The sequence below is a fragment of the Sceloporus occidentalis genome, unplaced genomic scaffold (assembly GCF_023333645.1).
Source record: "Sceloporus occidentalis isolate IW3139 unplaced genomic scaffold, rSceOcc1.0.p SCAF_26, whole genome shotgun sequence".
In the NCBI taxonomy this organism is placed as follows: Eukaryota; Metazoa; Chordata; class Lepidosauria; order Squamata; family Phrynosomatidae; genus Sceloporus; species Sceloporus occidentalis.
This window is the reverse complement of record NW_028317006.1, coordinates 7,952,215-7,974,686: the sequence shown is the minus strand read 5'-3', so window position 1 is coordinate 7,974,686 and position 22,472 is coordinate 7,952,215. Positions and strand designations below refer to the sequence as shown.

At 42.4% G+C, this 22,472-nt stretch overlaps 1 protein-coding gene and 1 non-coding gene across 3 annotated transcripts; both read left to right on the top strand.

Annotated features, from left to right (window-relative positions):
* The first annotated feature begins 1,496 nt into the window (after positions 1–1,496).
* On the top strand, positions 1,497–1,569 carry TRNAK-CUU (transfer RNA lysine (anticodon CUU)). The gene has a single exon. It is a non-coding gene; the product is annotated as a tRNA-Lys (tRNA).
* Positions 1,570–2,089: 520 nt separating this feature from the next.
* On the top strand, positions 2,090–11,221 carry LOC149300108 (mortality factor 4-like protein 1). Of its 2 annotated transcripts, none has more exons than XM_089485645.1 (12): positions 2,090–2,129; positions 5,903–5,949; positions 6,342–6,409; positions 6,567–6,653; positions 6,830–6,910; positions 7,299–7,324; positions 7,431–7,519; positions 9,217–9,318; positions 9,662–9,750; positions 10,002–10,174; positions 10,565–10,649; positions 11,137–11,221. In XM_089485645.1, the coding sequence occupies exons 1-12, from the start codon at positions 2,090–2,092 to the stop codon at positions 11,219–11,221; spliced, it is 972 nt and encodes a 323-aa protein (XP_089341771.1). The 2 variants fall into 2 exon arrangements, with proteins under 2 accessions (XP_089341771.1, XP_089341770.1); XM_089485644.1 differs by having other exon boundaries at positions 6,342–6,413; positions 6,487–6,653.
* Positions 11,222–22,472: the final 11,251 nt, after the last annotated feature.

Here is a 22,472-nt window from a genome sequence, read left to right as displayed (position 1 = left end):
ACAAAGAGCTATATTAATAATAAAAAAAAAAGTAATAAAAAAGTTATTCTGGTGCTAATCTAACAGTGCTATGGGATGTGTTGGAGATGCCTACATGGGTCTGCATATTGGTAGGCACTTATAGTTATTACATTGTAACAAACTAGGATATATACTCATCAGAAATAAAAAATATCTCTCCTTCTCCTTTCTCTGTGTCTTTATTCCTCTTTCACTCTCCTTGCCCTTTTCTTTCTTCTCTCTTTTCCTGTTTCTCACATCTTTCTCCTCCCTTTTCTTTCTCTCTTTCCGGTTTATCCCTCTTTTTCCTTTTATTCCTATTTAATTTTCCCTCTCTTAACCCTGTTTCTTTTCTTCTTTCATTCTTTTCTCTTAGCCCTCTTTTTCACTCTCCCTCTTTCTTATAATACTTCCTCTTTCTTCTTCCCATTTTCTCTCTCTCCCTTCTCTCCTGTCCTTTTTTCAACTCATTTCTTCTTACTCTTTTCACTCTCGCCTTCTTATTTCTCTCCCTTTCCTCTCTTGCTTTACTTCCCCCCTCTTTCTTCCTCCTTTCTCTATCTTAGTTTCTTATATTTCCCTTTCTTTCACTCTCCCTCTTATTTTGTACCCTTCTGTATCTCCATTTCCCTTTTTCTCCTAACCTCTCTGTTTTATCCCCCCCCCCAATTTCTCATACCACCCCAGCACACATTTCTCAGCAGCACTTTTTTATGCTGCGAAGTATTATGGCAGGAGCAGGGGTGAGCCTAGGGTAAGTAGCACCTGGGTGCAGTATTTTTTTCGCTGCCCCTCAGAACTAACACACAAATTTGCTCCCTCACCCACTCACCTTAACACACAATTACTATATCCGTACGCTCGCACACACACACTCTCTCTCACTCTGTAGAACCATACACCAACACACACACAAACACTAACATTCACACTAACAACATGTGAGGGTTGCATGCATAGCTTGTATGAGGACACATTCAGAATATATTCTGTAGTGTTAATATGTTTATTTGTTTTACCCTCTTGAAACTACAGGACAAACTAATAGAAAATAAACAGCAGCATTTATAGCATTGAAGCATCAACCTGTATAGTTGGTAGTTGAATGACTTACTATATATTATATTATGTAGTATTTTGCATCCTTGTGCGATAATAAGACATCTTTCTTTCTTAAGGCAGTAATAACAAAAATGTAATTTTTACTTTTTGTCTCTATTTTTTAAACTTCCTACTTAAGTAATATATTATATTCAAAACGGTACGCATTTAGCTGGAACAGTTAACTTATAAATAAAAGCATGGATGTGTTTGCAAGAAAACCGGTAACACAGTATCTAAGAGAGTCTTCTGCCAGTTTAGAAAAAGAACCACAGTTGGAATCACAAAAATGTGGGTGCGGAAAAAGATAAGACAGGATTGAACCCGTTTGCGTAGAAATTCGTGTAAAAGCAGTTCTGTTCAGTATTCGGAAAATCCAACCGAATATCACAACAGCCCGGCTAGCTCAGTCGGTAGAGCATGAGACTCTTAATCTCAGGGTCGTGGGTTCGAGCCCCACGTTGGGCGCGTTGCTTTTTTTTCCCCACTTTCTATTGAAAGGCTAAATTAGTTATAGTACTACCGAGTAACGGTAAACATGCACGCAATAGAACACATATTAATTTTTGTGATGTTATCGCTAATTATAAAGGGATCATGTGCAAAAGTATTTCACGTTAGCACACATCAGATATATTCATACCAGGCATACAAACTCATCAGCGTACATAAAATCGTAATTTACATATGTATTCGGACATTGTTATTTACACGCGTAGTACGCCTGTTGTAAACGGCATCTTTCATAGCTGAGAAGCGTGGGGAAATGCGCTACGCGGATTTGAAAGAAAAGCCTGAGATGGCGGGAAGGTCACATAACTACAACACCCATCATGCAGAGCGGCAGCTCGTACTCATTGACCATGCGTGCTGCGAGGTAACGCGAGAGGGTCTGAGACCTGCGCATGCGCGTGGACCGCGGTAACGTGCGGGCCCGCGCGGTGAGTAAATGCGGCGGAGCCGTCGCCGGGAGCCGCGGACTTTATAAATGGCGCCGAAGCAGGACCCTAAACCCAAGTTCCAAGAGGGTAAGAGAGATGCCGGGTACCTGAATACAACATTAGGAGACTGGTGGCGGCAAAACATGTCCACCGTCTGAGCCTATAGCGCTCGCTCGTATGAGCAACGGGAGCGGGTTTTTTTCTAGCTTAGCAATCAGGAAGAATCAGGCGTGCCTGCCGGATACATCTTCTCGGCCTGTGTTCTCCGTAAAGCGAGAATTAACGGCGTTGTTTGTGCTAAGGTCTCAGCCAGCACGCTCTTAGCGGTAAGGTCTATTGTACTGGGGTGGGTTGCATCTAAAATATTCAGAGGGTGGAAGCGTCTAGAATAAGCTAGAAAGGGGAAGCTTAATTGGTTGCTGCGCTCAATGCTCGGAAGGTGTTCTTTGCAGCAAAAGCAAAGTGTGGGAGGTGGAATAGCCCGTGACTGGGGTCTTGAGGGAGAGGAGTTATTCCATGCAGGAAAGGATGGAGTTGCAAAGACGTCATACGCCTCAGGAATGGAGAATATGGTGTGTTTTTTCATGTTTGGATCGTCCTAGAAGTGGCTTGAAAATCATAATTTATTGGTGAAATAATGTCTGATGAAAAGACGAGTCGCAGAGGGTTTAGCATGGTGAAAACCCATCTGTGTCATCATACAGCCCCGGTTGGCACATAGGCCCCGCCAAAATGAATAAAGGCTGGCTGTAGTTATCACAACTTTCAATAACTTGGCAATAAAATGTATTTTTGGTAATATTTGATTTCCACATTAAGTTTGTGGATATGAGATAAGAGGGGGGCATATGATGGAAACCTTTTAAATACCTGAAGTATAGGAAGGAAGGCTGTTCCAGAAGAGGTCAAAGTCTAAAGCTAGCTGAGGCTTACACATAAGTTATACTGTACTGGGAGGGGAGAGATGGGGTGTTTGGGGCTAATACACTGACATGGGCATGTGCTATCATCTAAGAAAAGATTAAGGAGTGTAGGTTTGTTGGGCTGGCAGACCGTTGGGCAGTTTGCCTGATTTCAGTAAATGAGTGGCTCTGTTTATTCCTTTACAATATTTTCATAGAGGAACAGCGAATTCCATAGCATTGTTACCGAGACGGAGCATTATGTGTTTTCAAACAAATACTGGTACAGGAGAAGAGAGCCCTCTTCGTACGAGCTGACGATCTATTAGGAAAGGGCTTAACCTCTGCCTGGTTGCCACGGCAACAAGGATTTGCTTTGTGGAACCCAGTGTGACATGCATTCTGTTTTTACGAACCAATCCCAGGCAGTCAGCGGATTAATGTTTGTTTTTTTACACTGGAGTAAGTTTTGTGGTTTAGAAAACCCCCAATGTAGGATTCTGATTTAATGTAAATATGAACTTTGGTAGTCTGCTGAGCGACGTATGATAAAAGCTTAATGGAGCGGTTCACTTCTAGACAGTCTGTCTGCCCGGGTGTTCAAGGTCCTGTTCCACTGTGGATGAAAGCATGGCACTTTGAGAATTAAGACATTCTTGGCACACCATTGGCGGTGGTAAGTTAGACCCTACGCTAGAGCAATCGTGTCCAGCTCATGTATTTTTTTTGCTCAACAGCCTAGTGGGTGGGACAGCGCTTGGTCCAGAAATCTCCAAAGCAATTACTTGAAAACCAGGAATTTCAAGTTTTTTATTTTATTTATGATTAATATTGTTAAATTAGTGTAATTTGTTTTAGTAGTGACATTGTGCTTCACATAATAATATACGAGGAACACTATTCAAGAATGCCATGCGAAACCTCTTTGCTGGTTCTGGCACCTTATTGATTCTAGCAGGTTACCTTGCTGTTTGCGGATACCGCTGGCTTGCGTGATCGATTTGACCATAAATTGGAAGTGTGTGAATGCGCCTCTGTGCCTGCTCAGAAACCCCAAGCTTCTGACAGGTGAGTTGGGAATCGTGTGCCATGTAAGTGCCCGAACAGCGCTACGCACTGAGGTTTATGCACTAGAGCACAAGTTGGCAGAGGAGTTTCAACTCCATGGACTCCCTCTGCTTTATGAAGGTCCATCCCTGGCTAGTTTCTCTGTGTGGCAAGGCTGATTTGGCCCTGCACAATGTATAAGCCGGTGAGTTGACTTTCCAAAGATCTTTCAAATTGAAATATAAGGGCAGTCGAGTAAACCATTTACCTGAGAATGAGGGCGTGTGTGTCGTATCTTTTTATTTATTATATACATACACTATAACATCTATATTATAATTGTATATGTGCATACACTTATTTTGCTGAATACCCAGAAACCCACAGTGGGCTCCTGCTGCACATAAATGCTACATCGTGTGTAGTTTGCATATATTTACTTGCGGTACTAGAGATGAATGTATGCTAACGCAAGGCGATTTATACGTTCTCATTTATACTTGGTAACCCTTGTAAAGAAGAGCAGTTTATTGACTGGTAGGTTGCTTTAATATGGTAATGGCCTTTTACGGAAAGTTTTCTGTCTGTGGGGGTGTCAAGGAGGGGCTGTTTGGGGAGTGAGCTGTCAGGGGTGTGTAGGGGATGAGTACAATAATAATGTAAAAAAAAAATAATGCATATGAAATAACATGATGGAACATGGGTGGGGGCCGCGTGATAAGCATATGTGTGGGCTCCCTGTTACAGGGAGTCTGTTTCTGGTAAGTGGAGACGGGTAGCGTACGGCGTTACCCTTTGTGGTGAAGTTATTGGATAGAAGGGTATTGGCAGCCAGTGTTGGCTTGGCAGCCAGCTTACGCCTTACCCCTTTTTCATTCTGGTTCTACGTACATAACATGACTACACAGGGTGCATGTTACTTCTTGCTTTTTCCTGGGCGGATCTCTTGGGAAGTATCACGGACATCGCATGCCTGTCCCTCAGAACGGATTTATCTATATGGGAGTTAGGAGGTTCCCGGACATGCTGTTGCTACTTTCTGTGGGCTCTCTTCCAAAACCACTACTTTGAACAGACTGTTTTATTTGACTCATACTTCTCAACTCATGTAGTTTGAGACTCAAACTCTTCCTGATTTCTTTTGTTTCCTCGCAGGTTAGGCTGTTCCCCTGCTATTGATGGACATTTACGCCATTGCAAGGTTTATTTAGTAAGGAGGCTCCAGAGTTTTCACTGCTTGGGTTGAGAAGTATGTTGATTTATTTACTACAGACAATTACTAAGACGTGTAAGGTGGGTTAGGGGCACAGGTTGGGTATGGGAGGGTACACGAGCAAAATCTTGATTAGTAACGTATTCTGAGAAAATTGCTTATTCCTCTCGTGAACGTGCTGCTCTGCGTCTAAATGTGAAAATAAAGACATACATCTAGTTGTAGGTATTGTATGTTTTAATGATCTGCTCCCTACCTGTTTCTGCGTTCAGCCGAACCCACAGCCAAGATTTTTTTTGTGTGGGTTCTTCTACCTCCTACCAGCGATGTATTGGATCAGTGCGTGCTCTTGCGAAATAAAATCTCTTAAACACACGGGTGGATTGAAAACTGGGTGTGACGTTTGTTTTTTTTCTTCCTCATTTTGCCATAAAAGAAAGAGCTTAGAATTGGTGCGTACAGCTGTAGATCCAGTACCATGAGATGAACGTTGAGGTGGCATGCCTTTCTAGACCATGGGTTTTATCTGTTCCAAAAAGGACCACATTGAAACATGTCCATCTGTACATTACTATAACTCTTTCTTCACTTCCGCTAACCCTGTTACTACTTAAAGTAGCAAACATTAATATCGATGCCCTATTGCTTTCTCTGTATTGTTTCCGGTGTGTAACCTGTCCATTCTTGTTCTGTAACAGGTGAGCGTGTCTTGTGTTTCCATGGGCCTCTCCTTTATGAAGCAAAGGTACAGCTCTGTTCGCAACACTTTATTTAACAAATTGTGCATGTGAGAAGCATGAAAAATAACTGCATCTCTCCTCCCTGTAGGTTAACTTTTAATGTTTAGCAATTTAATGTAAATGTTTAATTCCTCTTGTAAAGAATGCTGTAGCAAAACTACAGACTTTTTTCTGTAAACTATTGTTTTTTGGTTTTCCCCCCCACTTTAATTAAAGCCGAAACCAGACACTTAAGTGTACCGTATATATCAATTGTATGTTGTGCTTCTGCAGCTTAGAGAGATGACACCTTTTCAAAATCAATAGATAAAACAGAACTTCTTCCATGACTATTTTATTATTATTTATTTGTCCCCTGTGGGTCCTGAATTTAAGTGGGCTCTTTTCTCTTTCTCAGTGTGTGAAAGTTTCCATTAAGGAGAAACAGGTGAAATACTTCATCCATTACAGCGGTTGGAATAAGAAGTAAGTATAACAATAAAGGCCTGTCTTGGGCGTTCTGTGTGCATTTTGTAAACAGGCGTAATATCCATTTGGGCGAGATGCCGGTTTCCGCAGTAGCCTGCGTTAGTGAACAGTCATGTCATTCTCAGGCTCTGGTGATTGTTCTCTCTTTCTGCAGCTGGGATGAGTGGGTACCAGAGAGTAGAGTACTCAAATACGTGGACACCAACCTACAGAAGCAGAAAGAACTTCAGAAAGCCAATCAGTAAGTGCAGACCTGGCAGGGGTCTTTTCAAATCTTAATGGAAATCGGCTTGGGCCGAACATGCATTTCAACGCTTTGAGCGTTGGGATTAAACCTAGTAAATGTTTTGATGAGACGTCCAGACCTCCTGTAACAAAGTGCTGTGTCCGAGCCAATGTTCTGGAACTTTCTTGCAGGGATCAGTATGCAGAAGGGAAGATGAGAGCAGCAGCTCCAGGAAAGAAGACTGCTGCCCTTCAACAGAAGAATGTAGAAGTGTAAGCTCTTCTGGCAATCAGTTGCATTTAGTTCTCGTAAAAGGGATCCTGTTTTCAACATTGGTATCTTGTCACAAACCATTTTTTCACTAGATTAGCGTTTAGAACACAATTTATTGAATAAAAAAGGAGCCGATCAGCCTTAACAATTCTGTTTTTCTGCATAAAGTACAAGTCAGATAGCAGCATACATATAATTCTGAATTTAAGATAGAGGAAATTAGTGTTTATGAACAGGGGAGTATTCCTCTGATATATCCATTGTACATTTCCTTATATAGTTATTTTCTCTGGGGCACAATTTAACTTATGATGTTGGGATGTTCTTTATATGCATTTGTGTATTTATTATATATATAAATTTTTTTTCATTTTTTTTTTTTTTCAGGAAAACAAAAAAGAACAAACAGAAAGGTAGGATATTTCCCAGGACTTGAGACTTATTATTCTCCCTAAAAAATAAATACATTTAAAAAAAAAAAAGAGCATATTTGCGTTTTGACGTGTATTCTTTCTACAGGCCCTGGCAGTGGGGAAGGTAGCAGCACCAATGAGACACCCCAGCCTCCACGCAAGAAACGGGCTCGTGTGGATCCCACTGTAGAAAGTGTAAGTATCTTTGTGGCGTTCATCACGTTTCTCAAGCTCTTAACATCATTGAAAACAATTTCTAATATGCCTAGCTTTATCCCCTTCATGACAAAGCCCGTACACGTACAGGCTCACAATGCATTGTCCTTAAGGGGTTAAAATGTATATTCCCCTTGATTTTATATATGTTTAAGAAAAATTGTGCTTGTCCACCTAGTCTTTTAAATTGACAATTTCTGTAACTACATGCAGCATTAGAAACAGCATTCCAAGTAATGTTTTAATTTGTTAAACCCTTCTAAGAGAAAAATGTCTGAACAGCACCTTTAAAACAGGTGTGTGTGAATGTTGGACAAACAAGACCACAGTCTTGCTAATGCCTTGATTTTAACATATGTGATTTAATCGGTTCCAACCCTTTTAAGTGAGATGGCCTGGTTCTGGTTTGACACGACTAAAGAGGAAAGACTAAATTGTATTCGCAAATGTGCTAGAGAGCTCTATTATAATAGTGTCAGATTAGACAAAATATTGTGTCCCATGTGTTCTGTTTCAGCGCCTTATCAACTGTTAGAAAAATGTGTCTTCTGGGTGTTACCATTCTGTTTTTTTGTTTTTTTTTATTGGAAATTATGTGCAGCCATGCACAATATTTTAGGGCTGCAACGAACGATTATTTTCATGCTCTATTAGTTGGCCAGTTTTTTTTTTTAGCCGCCCCCCCCCCCCAGATATGCCTTATACCCCCCATATGCCTTAGTGCCCTCTGATATGCCTTATACCCCAGATATGCCACTCTGCGCCCCCCCCCCCATATGCCCTATACCCCTCATATGCCACTCTGGGCCCCCCTGATGAGCCTTACCCCCGCCCCCATGCTCCAGACTCCTTTGTGTCTAGTAGGGGCAGCTGGTGAACATCTGCGCAATGCGCTTGGACAACCTCTGCGTGTGGCCGGCACTTTTGCTGGCGCTTCTGATGGAGCACCGGAAGGTCGTGTGATGCCGGTGCTCCATCATGGAAGCCCCAGCGGAGGTTATCTGCGCGCATCGCACGGACGCCCACCAGCTGCCAGAGAGGAAGGTCCAGGTCCCCTGCAGCGCTGCGGGGGATCCTTCTCTCTGACAGCCAGCGAACGTTGCGCAATGCATGCAGACACTGGCCAGCAGCGGCAGAGGTTACTTCCGCCGGGGCTTCTAGGGTGGAGCACCGAAATTTCATGTCACGCTGGTGCTCCTCCGTGGAAGTGGAGGACAGTAGCGGAGGATGTCTGCGCGCATCGCACAGACGCTCCAACCAGCTGTCAGAGACGAGGATCCGGGTCCTCTGCAGCACTGCGGGGGACCTGGATCTTAGTATTATTATCCAACCTCTATTTGAGGTCTGATTATAAGACGAGGGGTATTTTTCAGAGCATTTGCTTTGAAAAAACACTTGTCTTATATTCGATAAAATCGATTCAACTAATCAATAATGAAATTCTTTGGCAACGATTTTCATTATATATTTTGTCGATTAGTTGTCGCAGCCGTACAATATTTAGAAAACACTTATAAAATAAAGTAGACATTTATATAAGAATAACCCAAAATGGGTATACTTATTACATGCGGCGTGTCTATATAAACATAAAAGAAGCAAGCAGGTACGCCATGTTCAACTACATAAAAAGTGCTGCTGTGGAAATGGTATATTTTGACTATTTGGTTTTTCAGGAGGAGACGTTTATGAACAGGGTTGAGGTGAAAGTAAAAATCCCTGAAGAATTGAAGCCTTGGCTTGTGGATGACTGGGATCTCATCACACGGCAGAAACAGGTATGGGGGTTTAAATGTCGGTATAATGCGGTTCTCTTTTCCCACAGAATGTTTTGCCAAACGTGTTCTGATTTATTGACAGCTTGAACTTGATGTATATCTATGAAGGTGTTAAAAGCACCCCTTAGATTCGGCTAGGTTTCTGAAACCATAAAATAAACTTGACGCTTCATTCAACAGTTAAAAATTCTGTTCAATTAACCGCTTTTTTCCCCTAAGGCAAGGTCTGATTATCGTTAATGAAAGCTTTAATTGTAGACGGCAAAGTTATTTATTTAAATGTATAAATATCGTGCTTCACCCATTCACTTATTATTGAATTATTTCTACCCTCTGTCTACAGCTTTTTAATCTTCCTGCCAAGAAGAATGTGGAAGCTATTCTGGAGGATTATGCCACATATAAGAAATCCCGTGGGAACACAGACAATAAGTAAGATCCCACTCTGTCTATGAAAACACGCAGTGGTCGTATGGGATACCCCAATTATTCAGCATTATCACATTAGTGTTTTGTTTTGGGGGCTGTTGGGCATTCCCAAATAACTAGAATGTAAGTGTAAGGTTATTGTACCTTGCTGGGGTGGAAAAATTAGCTATTTGGATTAGCCATGCAACATTTTTCACAATGTCGATCTTACTTGGCTGTACGTGCTACTGCTAACAGTTCTGTTTGTCTCCCAGGGAATTTGCAGTGAATGAGGTTGTGGCTGGAATAAAGGAATATTTCAATGTCATGCTGGGTACTCAGCTTCTTTATAAGTTTGAACGTCCTCAGTATGCAGACATCTTGGCCGATCACCCTGATGCCCCCATGTCACAGGTTTACGGAGCACCCCACCTTCTGCGTCTCTTTGGTAACTTATTATTTAAAAAAAAAAATATATATATATATACACCCCACTCAACCCCCCCCCTTATACCATCACTTGTTTTAAGTTGTAACCTCTATCATGTTGATTAGTATTGCTTCAGACCTGATGAAGGGAGGATAACTCTCGAAAGCTTGTCTTTTTAATATTATGTTAGTCCAATAAAAAAGGTATCACCGCATACTCTGCAATACTCTATTTTTTGACATCGTGTATATATATATATATATATATATATATATATATATATATATATATATATAATGTGTGTACTGATGTTCTATGCAGTTTACGCTGTTATATATTTAAGCTTGAAATTTTGTGCTACAATTCGCGTTTATTTATCTTATCTGACCATTGTCCTGTTGCCCTTAGTTCGCATCGGAGCTATGCTGTCTTACACGCCTTTAGATGAGAAAAGCCTGGCCCTTCTGTTGAACTATCTCCATGATTTCCTGAAGTGAGTATTTTCTTGTTTTAAAGGGACACTCATGCCATCGTATGGACTTTAACGCAAATGATACCTGTGTGGTACCTTTACATTTTTATATTATCCATCTTGCAACCCCCCCCCCCCCCCATATGCTTTCCTGTATATTAGGTAGACTGACTTAATTAAACTCCACATTAGCTGTGAAAACGAAGTAGCCTTTGAGTGCATTGGGAACTGAGTGGTATAGTTAAGGAAACCGCCAGCTGTTTAGAGGAGACACAAGGACCAGGTTGCCTCAGTGATTCCTGAAGAACAAAATCCTTTATGTAAACAGCCCATCTTATACTGGATTAGTCCAGCTTTCTGACCATATAATGTTGCGTTATCAGAATTCTGTTTTCTTTTAGGTATTTATTCGGAGAGTGGTTTGAAGTTATCTAGATAGAGAACTGTAGATTTTATAATCTCTGTATATTTGCAAGTACTTATAAGATATTTTTCCCTCTTTCTTCAGGTATTTAGCCAAAAATTCAACCATGCTGTTCAGTGCAAGTGACTATGAGGTGGCACCCCCGGAATATCACAGGAAAGCAGTATAATGCCACGGTGACCTTTTTTATTTGTCCCGGATAACGCTTTGGCGACTGTTAGTTGTGTCTGACTGGTGATACAGGACATTTTCCAGTTCACTGCCCTCCCTAATCCGTGCCGGACGTGAAGAGTACATTTTTGAGTTAACTGTAAAAAAGTTCTCTAACAACCAGCCGCTGGATTGAAGAATTTATTGGCAGGAAGACACATCTGACCAGTCATAACTTCACCCATCCTGTTACACAGCAGATCTTCCGAGTACTTCCATATACTTGGAGGAAATTAATCTCTATATTCCCAATTCTCCACAATTTCTGTTCAGCACACACTCCAATCCAAGACCTGGCTGGCTGTAAACCTGATGCGATGAGCTCGGTCCTGTTCACCGGTCTTTTCCTTTGAGGCTTCACGTGAAGACGGCTTGAGTTTCATCAAAGTTGACCGATGCGGACTGTGGTTGAAGGACATGCTTTGTCAATAGAGCGTGATGCCCCACAAAAGGGGAAACATTCTTTGGTGTGGAGCAGGATCGTGCTTGTCGCGTCTTTCGTAAAAGTTTTTGTGTATTTTGAAACGAGTTTGGACTGCTAGATGCCAGAAATTAAGTGGAACATGTAAGAAGTAGCTGTGCATCACGGACGGACTAGTAAATGGTTGTATTGTAGGCGTGTTCAACATGCGATGCTGATTTCATTGCAGTTTCTGGGCACTGCAACCATGCCTGTCCCTTCACATGTATACAACACATGCCAACAGTCGCTCCTTGCCATGTACCTGCTTGAAATGCTTTGAATCATTGCCCCCCAGGGAGGGTGTTTAGTCTCATTCCATTTCTTCTGCCAACTTTTGTTGTATATAGCTATTACTTGATTTTGAAGTTTGGACTTCCGTGTTGTGGCAAGCTGCTTTCATGTATTTTGTTTTCCCTTTCTCCCTTCCCATGGCAGCTGAAGCATTTAACAATGTCTGTATGCGTCATACAAAAAAAACCTACGGGGCCTGCAAAAGAAACCATTTTGATTGCAACCTTTAAAAAGGTTATATGTCTAGATGGTGAGTGTGTGAAGGCGTAGAATAAAAGTGACGAGAAGCCCAATGATGGATTTAGTCGCTGTTCTGTATGTTGACTAAATCTGTCCAGATGAGACTTTCTTCATGTACAGGGATTTTTGGAAGATGTCATGTTTTCCTCCTTGTTGCAGGTTTTTGTCTTCGGAGATCCTATGCTCAATACAGTGTGCACGTTTATGGTGTTCACGTTTTTTAATGCATGGCTGTCTTATGTATTTTTTTAAATACATTTGTACAAAAGATATTGTATAAAATAAAGGCGCTATCATGCCTTGGGGCATTATAAAAAAAAAAAAAAGCCTTTTTCTTTCCTCTTACCTCTGTGGATGGGGTCTTGCCAAGTACTGTAATGTTCTTTGCCCTGCCTTAAATTAGTACATTTACAACATTCACAATAGTATGACTATTGAATAAGCACTTGTTTCTGTTGCTATACTTTAAAATGGTAACTTTGGCTTTTTTGTAATCTTCAAAAAATTGTCTTTAAATACTGTGAAGGTGCGTTACGCAGTGTATTGATCACACAGTGTTTCGTGATGGATTATTGGTGTCCGTTAACATGGCAACTTTTTCATGCAAGAGGGAGGATTATTCTCATCAAAGGAATGTTCTGCCTGCACCTCAGTGGATCGTCAGTGGATCGTATTTCCGGATCATTGAGTGAGAGTGTAAGAAGTAAGCCGCTCCTGGTCGCACGCACAAGGTGATCTCACAGATGGAGCTAGCACCTGCTGCTGAGGCTTCCTGCGTGTAATTGGTGATCTGGTGTTGCATGGTGTTAGAATGTGGACATATCGGGCCGCAGCAGATGCAGAGGGATTGCGTGGCAGCTAGTCCGGTGTTTAATGATATGTTATAAAGGCTGCCTGCTGCTTTACTTTCTTGGCGGTCGCTCGTTAACATGCAATACCACCGGACATCTACAAAGATACATGCAGTATGTTACCACTCGCCTGGTTTGTGCTGTCGGGGGCCACACGCAGAACTGAGTCCGCAGCTACTGGCATGTGCCATTGACCTGTGTATAAAGGGGAACAGCGCTGCAGCCTTCTATCAGAGACAGAATAAGGAGAGGAACTAAAATGGCAAAACACACAACTGTTCCTTTTAAAGTTGTTAAACAAACTTTTTTATCTTTCATGTAAGTAGTTTTTAATGGGAAAAAGTCTTAGTTGGTAAGTGGTCTTTGAATCAATTTCATTCTCGTTAAATGCATTAAAAAAAAAACATTACCGTCGTTTCACATAAGTTGTTATATTTGACCCGCAAACGTGTGCCATGTTCAGTGGCCCATTAAAGATTCTGGTGAACAAGACATTTTGTGTAATTTTTTTTTTTTTTATAATTTTTATTTTAAAGAAAGGGAAGAAAGTTTAGTTTTCCTGACCTTTCTACGAAACCACCCGTACTGATCGGATTGTTAAGCACGAAAAGCTTTCGTCTAAAGCGTGCTTAGAAGCCAACGAGTAGCTCTCCAATCAGTTATGTGAGATATTTAACAGCGTTTTCACTTTGCACCGCAGCTGTAGGTGTGTCAAGCAGCATGCTTCTAATTAGCATATATAGCATTGGCATATAGGTATATATATATATATATATATTATATGCAGGCATATATCCTGAGTGATGCAGCCCATCTAAGGAATGGAATAGAAGTAACAGGATGGGTCTAAAGATGAAAAAAGCCTCCTTTTTTTCAGTGAAACCAGAAGAGTTAAAAGTGCGTTCCAAAGGTAAAGGGCATGAGGCTTCTGCACACAGCAACTTGTTGGATAGCTGTGCAGGTATTGGCAGCATGAGAGGTAAATGGTGGGCACCAAACCGGGTTAGTTAAACGTATTTACAGGTACATCCAAAGAAATTAAGTAAATAGCGCCATCATGTTCTGTAGCACTGTACAATGGATAAACAGGACATAATGAGTATATATAACAACAATTAGGCTATAAACAGGTGCAGAGGACCCTGCTCAGGGATGTAAAAAAAAAAATACTTTTGCTTGAGGATACCAAGCGACCCTGAGCAAGTATGAAGAATTTTCACCATGACCGCCTTATCAGCTGTAGCTCTAGAAAAACCAACATCCAATTGCCTCAGAATAAATAGATCGGGACAAATATATTCCAACCTGACAAAGACTCTTGTTTCTGCTCACTGCAAAACCAGAAATTGCCTTTATTTCAAAACGAAAGGAGAATCTCCATGGTATTCATGCTACTGTACACAACAGTATCTCCAGCCATGGGTTTGGTATCATTTATGTTATACCTGACATTTGCAACAATGCATGGTATGTTGTTACAACTAAATATTTGTTGACCCAAAGGGTTAATTGCGGTATAATGCCAGCAAAATGTCCTCAAGGGCACAAAGGCAAAATGCCCCAAAAATGGTTAATCAATTATATTCCACAGTGTATTTTAGTTTGAAGGTACCAGTAAGTAGGTGTTTTTGCCATTCATTTAGCTTTAAAAAGCCTTAACTGCTCTGTACCCGAGTCTGTCGTATGACAGCGATCTCGTTTTGATAGTTAGATCCTACGTTGTACTCCTCATCGTGACGATACTGTTGTGTGCATGTATGGAACGTCTCCCTTTAGGGGTGATTTAGGTAAAGTTAGCTAAGGTCATTGGGACGCCTGTTGAAAAGTCATCTGCAGCTGGCAGGTGTGTTTGAAATGGACATCCGTCCTTCTGGGCTAACCCTCAGGATAGCTTTATGCCTACCCCATTAAACACCAACTCACACTAGATTTGCTCCTGGAGCCGGAGATGTGAGAAGGGTTAGTTGTATGTAAGCCGTTAGCGAGCTGTAGAATACTTTTTTGCTGGTGCTGTACCAAGGGTGAGGGTGTTAATATAACTGTATAGTAGCTACTAGTATGCAATGGGTCAAATATTCTAATCTCCCTCTAGATTGTAAACTCTTTGAACAGGACCCTGCCCACCTGTTTCTGTAAATTAAATTGTTACGTTATATACTGCTTATGTCCTGTCTACCCATTGTACAGAGCTACGGAATATGATGGTGCTATATAAAACAAATAATTTGCTTATTTTACAAAGTGGAGCTGAGACTAACTGCTGTCCTTAAGGTGGACATGCTTTCTTTCAAATATTTTTTAATCTGTTCCTCATCCCCCTATAAACCTAACCACTAATGAAATGAAAGAACAGACCATGAAGGAGAAATACCCCACATGAACCGGCCTCGCGTGTGTCGCTTCGGCTGCCTGTATTTACAAGACTTTCAATGTCAGGTCAGCCATGCCTTGATCGACCCTGGAACGGAGGGTTTCAAGAAGAAAAGCAAGTGGACATCTATCCATCCATCCACCATCTATCCATCCATCCACCATCTATCCATCCATCCACCCACCATCTATCCATCCACCATCTATCCATCCATCCACCCACCATCTATCCATCCATCCACCATCTATCCATCCACCCACCATCTATCCATCCACCAATCCATCCATCCGCCATCTGTCTATCCATCCACCCAGCTATCTATCTATGTATCTATCTAGAAGTGAAATGGATGACATGTTGCAGCTGAAGGGCATTGAGGCACAGGGGAATGCGTGGAACTCTTGGGATTCTGTTTGCACCCATCCTCCGTGAATAACAGACTATTGTACGAGAAACTGTAGAGAAGACAATGAGTCGCTATGTCAGGAGAATGACAGCAAACAGGACCGTGACATCAGGTATACTTCAGGAATCCAATACTTTCCTAATTATCCTAAACCATTACCTGAGAATTTTGAACAAATTGCTAAACTTGAAAGGAATCCCAGTTATTACTGTTTTAGTCCTGATGACGTTTGTACCTCCCTTAAGCTCTCCAATAGGAAACTGCTGGGACAAGAGGCTTCCAGATACTTAGGGAACATTAGAAGACATATGGCTTACCCCTCTAGTGTCTCTTTTCAGAATATTTGGAGGCAATCGGTGTATCCCAAGGCTCTACAGCCATAACAACCACAATAATAATGTGTGTACACTCTATAGAAACAATGGAAACAACATACATCGTAAAGAACTCGCAAAAGCCATACCAGGAACGCGAGGTATTTGCCGCAGTCTCTGGCTAAAGGGTGAGAATCTCAGGGTCTCAGTCTGAGTCATTCAAATTATTTACAGATCTGACGGTACCTGAGCCTTTTGAACCAGTATGGCAGTGGCGGATCTACCGGGGTCGCAGGGGTCGCGACTGCGACCGGGCCCCGGCGGCAGGGGGGCCCAAGCCAAGGGGCCGCCCGAAATCTTTTTTAAGTTTTTTTTTTTTTTAAATAAGGCAGGGGCGTCCAACATGCGGCCCGCGGGCCAAATGAGGCCCGCGAGACCTCGAGGTGCGGCCCGCGTAAGATCGGCAGCCAGGGCAACCGATCTTACACGAGCCGCACCTCAAGCCCTGCTACTTACTTGTGGGAGGGTCTTCTGGACAGCACAGAGGAAGCGGGGTTCACGTGACTTCCTACTTCCTCTGTGCTTTAGCAGAGAAGGCAGAGGGAGGCCGCGCCCCCTGCTGAAGTCTGCGAGCGGCATCGAGGGAGCTGCAGTACAGGTAAGGGGGTGGGGAGGGTGTTTGAATGAGTGTGTGTGATTGAGGGAATGAATCTGTGAATGAATGATTATATGAATAAATGTGTGTGTGTGTGTGTGTGTGTGTTAGCATGGATGTGTAAGTGCTGGAACCTAGGCATGATGGGACTGTGATTGCTGTTAGCAATCACACTCCTATCATGCCAAGTCAGCCAGTACATGCTGAAACCTGGCCAGCTGCCCCCCTTGTGTAGTGATAATGCCAGCAGTATGGGGTCTGCACTTACAGCCACCCTGTACCAGCATGTACTGGCTGACTTGGCATGATAGGAGTGTGATTGCTAACAGCAATCACAGTCCCATAATGCCTAGGTTCCAGCATTTACTGGATGGATGTGTAAGTGCTGGAACCTAGGCATGATGGGACTGTGATTGCTGTCAGCAATCACACTCCTATCATGCCAAGTCAGCCAGTACATGCTGAAACCTGGCTAGCTGCCCCCCTTGTGTATTGATGCTGCCAGCAGTATGGGGTCTGCACATCACTTACAGCCATCCTGTACCAGCGTGTATTGACTGACTTGGCATGATAGGAGTGTGATTGCTAACAGCAATCAGAGTCCCATCATGCCTAGGTTCCAGCATTTACTGGATGGATGTGTAAGTGCTGGAACCTAGGCATGATGGGACTGTGACTACTGTTAGCAATCACACTCCTATCATGCCAAGTCAGCCAGTACATGCTGAAACCTAGCTAGCTGCCCCCCTTGTGTAGTGATGCTGCCAGCAGTATGGGGTCTGCACATCACTTACAGCCACCCTGTACCAGCATGTACTGGCTGACTTGGCATGATAGGAGTGTGATTGCTAACAGCAATCACAGCGAGCACAGTCCCATCATGCCTAGGTACCAGCATTTACTGGTTGCCTAGGCTAACAGCAATCACACTCCTATCATGCCAAGTCATATTGCTAATTTTGTCCAATTGCGTGTTACCTACTTTTATTAAACATGTGAGTTTTTATTATTATTTTTAAAGGTGGGGGTCATTTTCAGTTTTGGCTAAGTGAACCCTGAATGTTTTGGTCCAGAATTTTCATTTTAGTTCATCCCTAGAATAAATCTAGGGAATCCTGAATTTGTAGTCGCAAAACTTTCAAGGCCCAGAAATCAGTGAGAGGAAGAGTAAAGGTTTTGTGTCATTTTACTTTATTTTAATCTGCATATTTTATTAAAGGCCATATTTTTTGTCACAGTGAAAAATGAGTGCGGCCTGCGCACGGATACAATTCTGATGAAGTGGCCCACTGCAGAAAAAACTTAGACACCCCTGGATTATGCCCTTTGTACATGCGCCCCTTTTTCTTTGATTATGATTCAATATGTAAATTGAATTTGTTGAATTAGTTGAAAAAAAATTGTTGGGTAAAAATCATGTTTTTTTGGGGGGGTGAGGGGGTGGGGGGCCCTTAACAGATTCTCGCACCCGGGCCCTGAGGCATCTAGTTACGCCCCTGCAGTATGGTAAGGTTGATATCTTTACTTGAATGCAGGTGACTCAATTAAGCGCATCATTAAATAAATGACAACTCAGGGTTTCTATGAGCAATATTAGAGACACTTGGTTAACACATTTGGATCGCTACACATCATTTTCCCGATGGGCTACTAAAGAGTTAATAGTTGAAGCGTTTCAGGGTATGACATTTGTCGTCGTGAAGCCGTACCCTCCAAGGCACGGCTCTCATCACACCCCCTAAAACAACGGGCTTTATATATATCTCTGAATAACCGTCAATTTCGCGCCCGCTCTTTACGCACACTAAGCAATAAATAAGCCGTTCCACCTGCGTGACGTCATACGCCCGCCGAAAGGTGTGTCCGAACTGTTGGAAAAACTTCCCCGAGGAAGTTCCGCCTCTAAACTTTTCCTTCATCGTGATTGGCTAAGAGTCAGTCCGTCTGCACTATGTGTGGAATACGATTGGATGAGGGGAGAGGAGCGGTTCAAAGCCATAGGGAAAGGCTAGAGAAAGTGAGAGGAAAGCAGATCATTCGCAGTAAATCAGCCCCGCGGGAATGGTGGGAGAAAAACTCGGCGAATAGCAATCCACGGACACGAGAAACGGGTCACCATGAAGAGTCTGAAATCACGGCTGAAAAAACACGAAGTGACAATCACAGTGAGTGGGGAGTGGGGTGTGGGGTCAATGGCTCTGGGGGGTGTGAAGGGAGCATGCTGTTGTGTGGGCAGTTTGGGTACAAGAGGTGTCATGGGGTAGCTGAGAAACAGGAAATGGTGCATGGCTCAGGGTGATGGGAGTTTTATCCGGTGGCAGTTAGCTGAGGATTTGTTGACCTCGGTTGTAGTTCATGCATTGAGTCTGATGCAGTGAAGGGAGTTGGGGGGCTTTCCTGTCACACACTGTCCGCGGGGTTACACGTGAGGCTGCCGCGGGGAATGCAGCTCATCACATTGTTAACTGGCCCATCATGTTGTTAACTGGCCATGTGTCCGTTCGCGGTGCTTGTGACTCATGGAGGGAAGAATGGGGTGTAACCAGCGCCCCTTCTCTGCTGATGAGGGGACATTTGAGGTCTTTGGAACATTTTGTCGTTTACTGTGCCTGCCCCGTACATTGGGGACTGATGGTCTCTATGTGCTTTATCACACTGACCATGACATGGGGATATTTCATTTAATTATATGTGTATGTATAAGTATGTGTGTGTGTGTGCATATATATATATATATATATATATAATGTGGATTATAGGTCGTGTATGCCACATGCCTTAATTGGTATCCCTTTAATCACATGCCTGATTACAGTATTTTATGGTTGATACTTCCCTGTCATTGTAAGTTGTGCATCTTACGTTGCGGTTGGTGGCCCCAGATCTCTGGGCCCTTCATGGGCAGCCTTCAGGATGATACTAGGGTGTGGCAGAGTGATCTGCGCTTCAGAGTCCACAGACAGGTAGCTCTCAGGTTCTTGCTAGACTGCAATGCCTATGATCCGTAGCAAGTAAGGCGGTCATAGTTTTCTTCAAATCGGTAGCACTTCTCTATATTTACAGCTGGATAGCAAATGGCCCTCAGCCCTAATTAATTTTGAAGACCCTTTAAAGGAGAATGCCAACCTTTATTCTATCGTTTTTAATATTATCATTAAAATACTGCTGTTTTCTGTCTCGCGTTGATGTAACAGCTGTATAGTAGCCTTTTACATCTGCTGGTTTGGCCCAATCTGTTAGCTAAACACCCTGACTCCTTGTCATACTGCCTTGTGCTGAACAATAGAATGTGTCAGTCTTAATCACCCTGAGGGACTCTCTTGATAAATTAAGGCCTGGGGAAGGGCACTTAATTAATATATGAAGGACTTCTTTAGCACGAACAAGCAGCGGAGTGTGTGGAACTTGACGGAAATATCACATGATTGCCTGTAATGGCATAATGCTCGGGTCGCTACATTACTGTATACAACACAATATTTAAAACATGGCTGCATCTGGATAGGAATAAGTCACTGGTTTTGTTGTGTGTTCTTAGAAATGTATTCTCTCCTGCAGAGTGTTTGTGTGTCTTGTTTCATTTGGCTTTCACGCAGGTGGTACATTAGTCACTTCTGCTGGCTAGTGTGGTGTTAGTGTGGCTACTGAGCCTTGTTGAACCTGGGAGAGAAAGTATTGGGTGTGTGAGCTGGTAGACCTGCTAATATTATTTGTCCAGTAGATGCGTGCCTGTGTTTCATTGCATGATGACGCTATATATCAATGAATAATAATCTGTTGCCGTGTTCTGTGGCGAAGGCAACGCTGGGCTTCTGATGGAGAGATCCTTGTTTCATGGGTGATGCGCAGTTTGCTGCTCTAGTTTACAGCACTGTGTAATTTGTCACCGCTGTATAAATAACGATGATGATGGCAATACATTTGTGTTAACCTGCCTCCTTTCAATGAGAATACGTATTTAATGCCACACTGGGTGGTTTCTGAGGAGCAGGGCTGCTCATTGACCCAGTTATCCCCCCCCCCCATAGTATAATACAGTACTAATGGCTGTGGCATGATTCTCCTACGTATGTGTTCTTTCTTTTATGTTTGTCCTGTAGAATAGACAAACTCCTTAAGCCCTCTTCTGCACTAAAAGGTCAGGGGGATTGCCCCTTCATAATGCCAATGAGCTGAAACCTTCGCACTCCAACAGTCTCCCAGTTTAGTGAATAAACCCCAGAGGAACTCTCTGATTTATGGTATGACTCTGAGACATCATTAGTTCCATATAAACAATCGGCTGTGTGAGCTTTTTAATACAGTCATCCAAAATGCATGTGACTCCCTGCAGTGATGACCTCCAGCTCAGCAGATAAAGCATAAAACAAAACTTTTCTTCAGCCCCGTACTTTTATGTGATAATGTATTTATTACTTAAAGAAAAGTGTTTGTCCAAACCCCCTTGCGTATTCTTTTCCTTCACATCTCGTTTCTGCCGGATGTGCGCTACAATACCATCTGTGTTGTTTGTGATAGATGGGTGTCGTTGATGTGACACTTGGACTATATTGCTGCGGGCTATAAAGTGTCCCTGCCCAGGCTTTTCTGGCCCTCAATGTTGTTTTGTGAAATTTCATTCGTATAAAACGTCACCCGACACGTCTATTTCTGTGAGAAGGGGACACTTTTGGTTCGTTAAGCAGATTCCATTTCTGTCCAGCTAATGAGGGTGCCAGGGAGGCTAATTGGCTTCTTTCATATCTTCCGCTGTAAAACCATTAAGCTGCTGTTCTACCTACACCCTCTGTGGACGATACGCTTGTCATGGAGTGGATTTTCACTAATTTATTGTTTTTTTTGGGTGTGTTTTTTTTTTTTTTCTACTGGAAGGGAAAATATCCAGCCCATAATGTATTTTTTACCTGTTTGGCTCATTGTGTACCAAAACCGGTGACTCCTGTCTGTTTCCTCTGTGTTAGTTAATTCAATGATGCTTTTAACCCCAATATTCTGCTGTAAGTGATTATATATAGTGGGGTTTGTGGTGTGATTTTTCTTTTACATAGAAAAACATTTCACCTCCTAAGAATTTTGTGTACATAAGGTTGAAAAAAGACCTAAGTCCATCAAGTTCAACCCTTCTACCTAACCTTCCTACTCTTGATCCAAAAGAAGGTAAAAAAAAAAAAAAGCCTAATTAAGCTAATTCAAATTCTGCCATCAGGGTAAAAAATTCCTTCTTGACTCCAAGAGGCAATTGGATTTCTCCTTGGATCAGGAAGGTCTAAAATATTCTATTTATAGCCCTGTATGTCATGCCTTTCTAATGAAGTGTATGTGTTGGCCATGGCTGATATTTGATTTGGGAAGAATTCTTAATTTTATATAATTATGCATGGACCAACTTGACTCCTTATCTTTGTTGGAGAAGCTTACTGCTGTTGGTCCATTGCTGCATGGTTAAGCTGGGTCACTGGCATGCGTCATCTCGCCCAAACCTTAAAGGATTACAAATTCATTCCCAAGTGTGAGCAGCCCCAAGCAACTAGGATTTAAGATATGAATCCGCTAAATAGTAATTTGTGTTTATATGTATATATACACTATATGGACAAAAGTATTGGGACACCTGACCAT

Coding starts and splice junctions, on each gene's coding strand:
- LOC149300108 (XM_089485645.1), top strand. CDS start 2,090: ATGGCGCCGAAGCAGGACCCTAAACCCAAGTTCCAAGAGG. Junction 2,130..5,902: donor TAAACCCAAGTTCCAAGAGG/GTAAGAGAGATG, acceptor GTTCTGTAACAG/GTGAGCGTGTCTTGTGTTTC. Junction 6,654..6,829: donor GAACTTCAGAAAGCCAATCA/GTAAGTGCAGAC, acceptor ACTTTCTTGCAG/GGATCAGTATGCAGAAGGGA.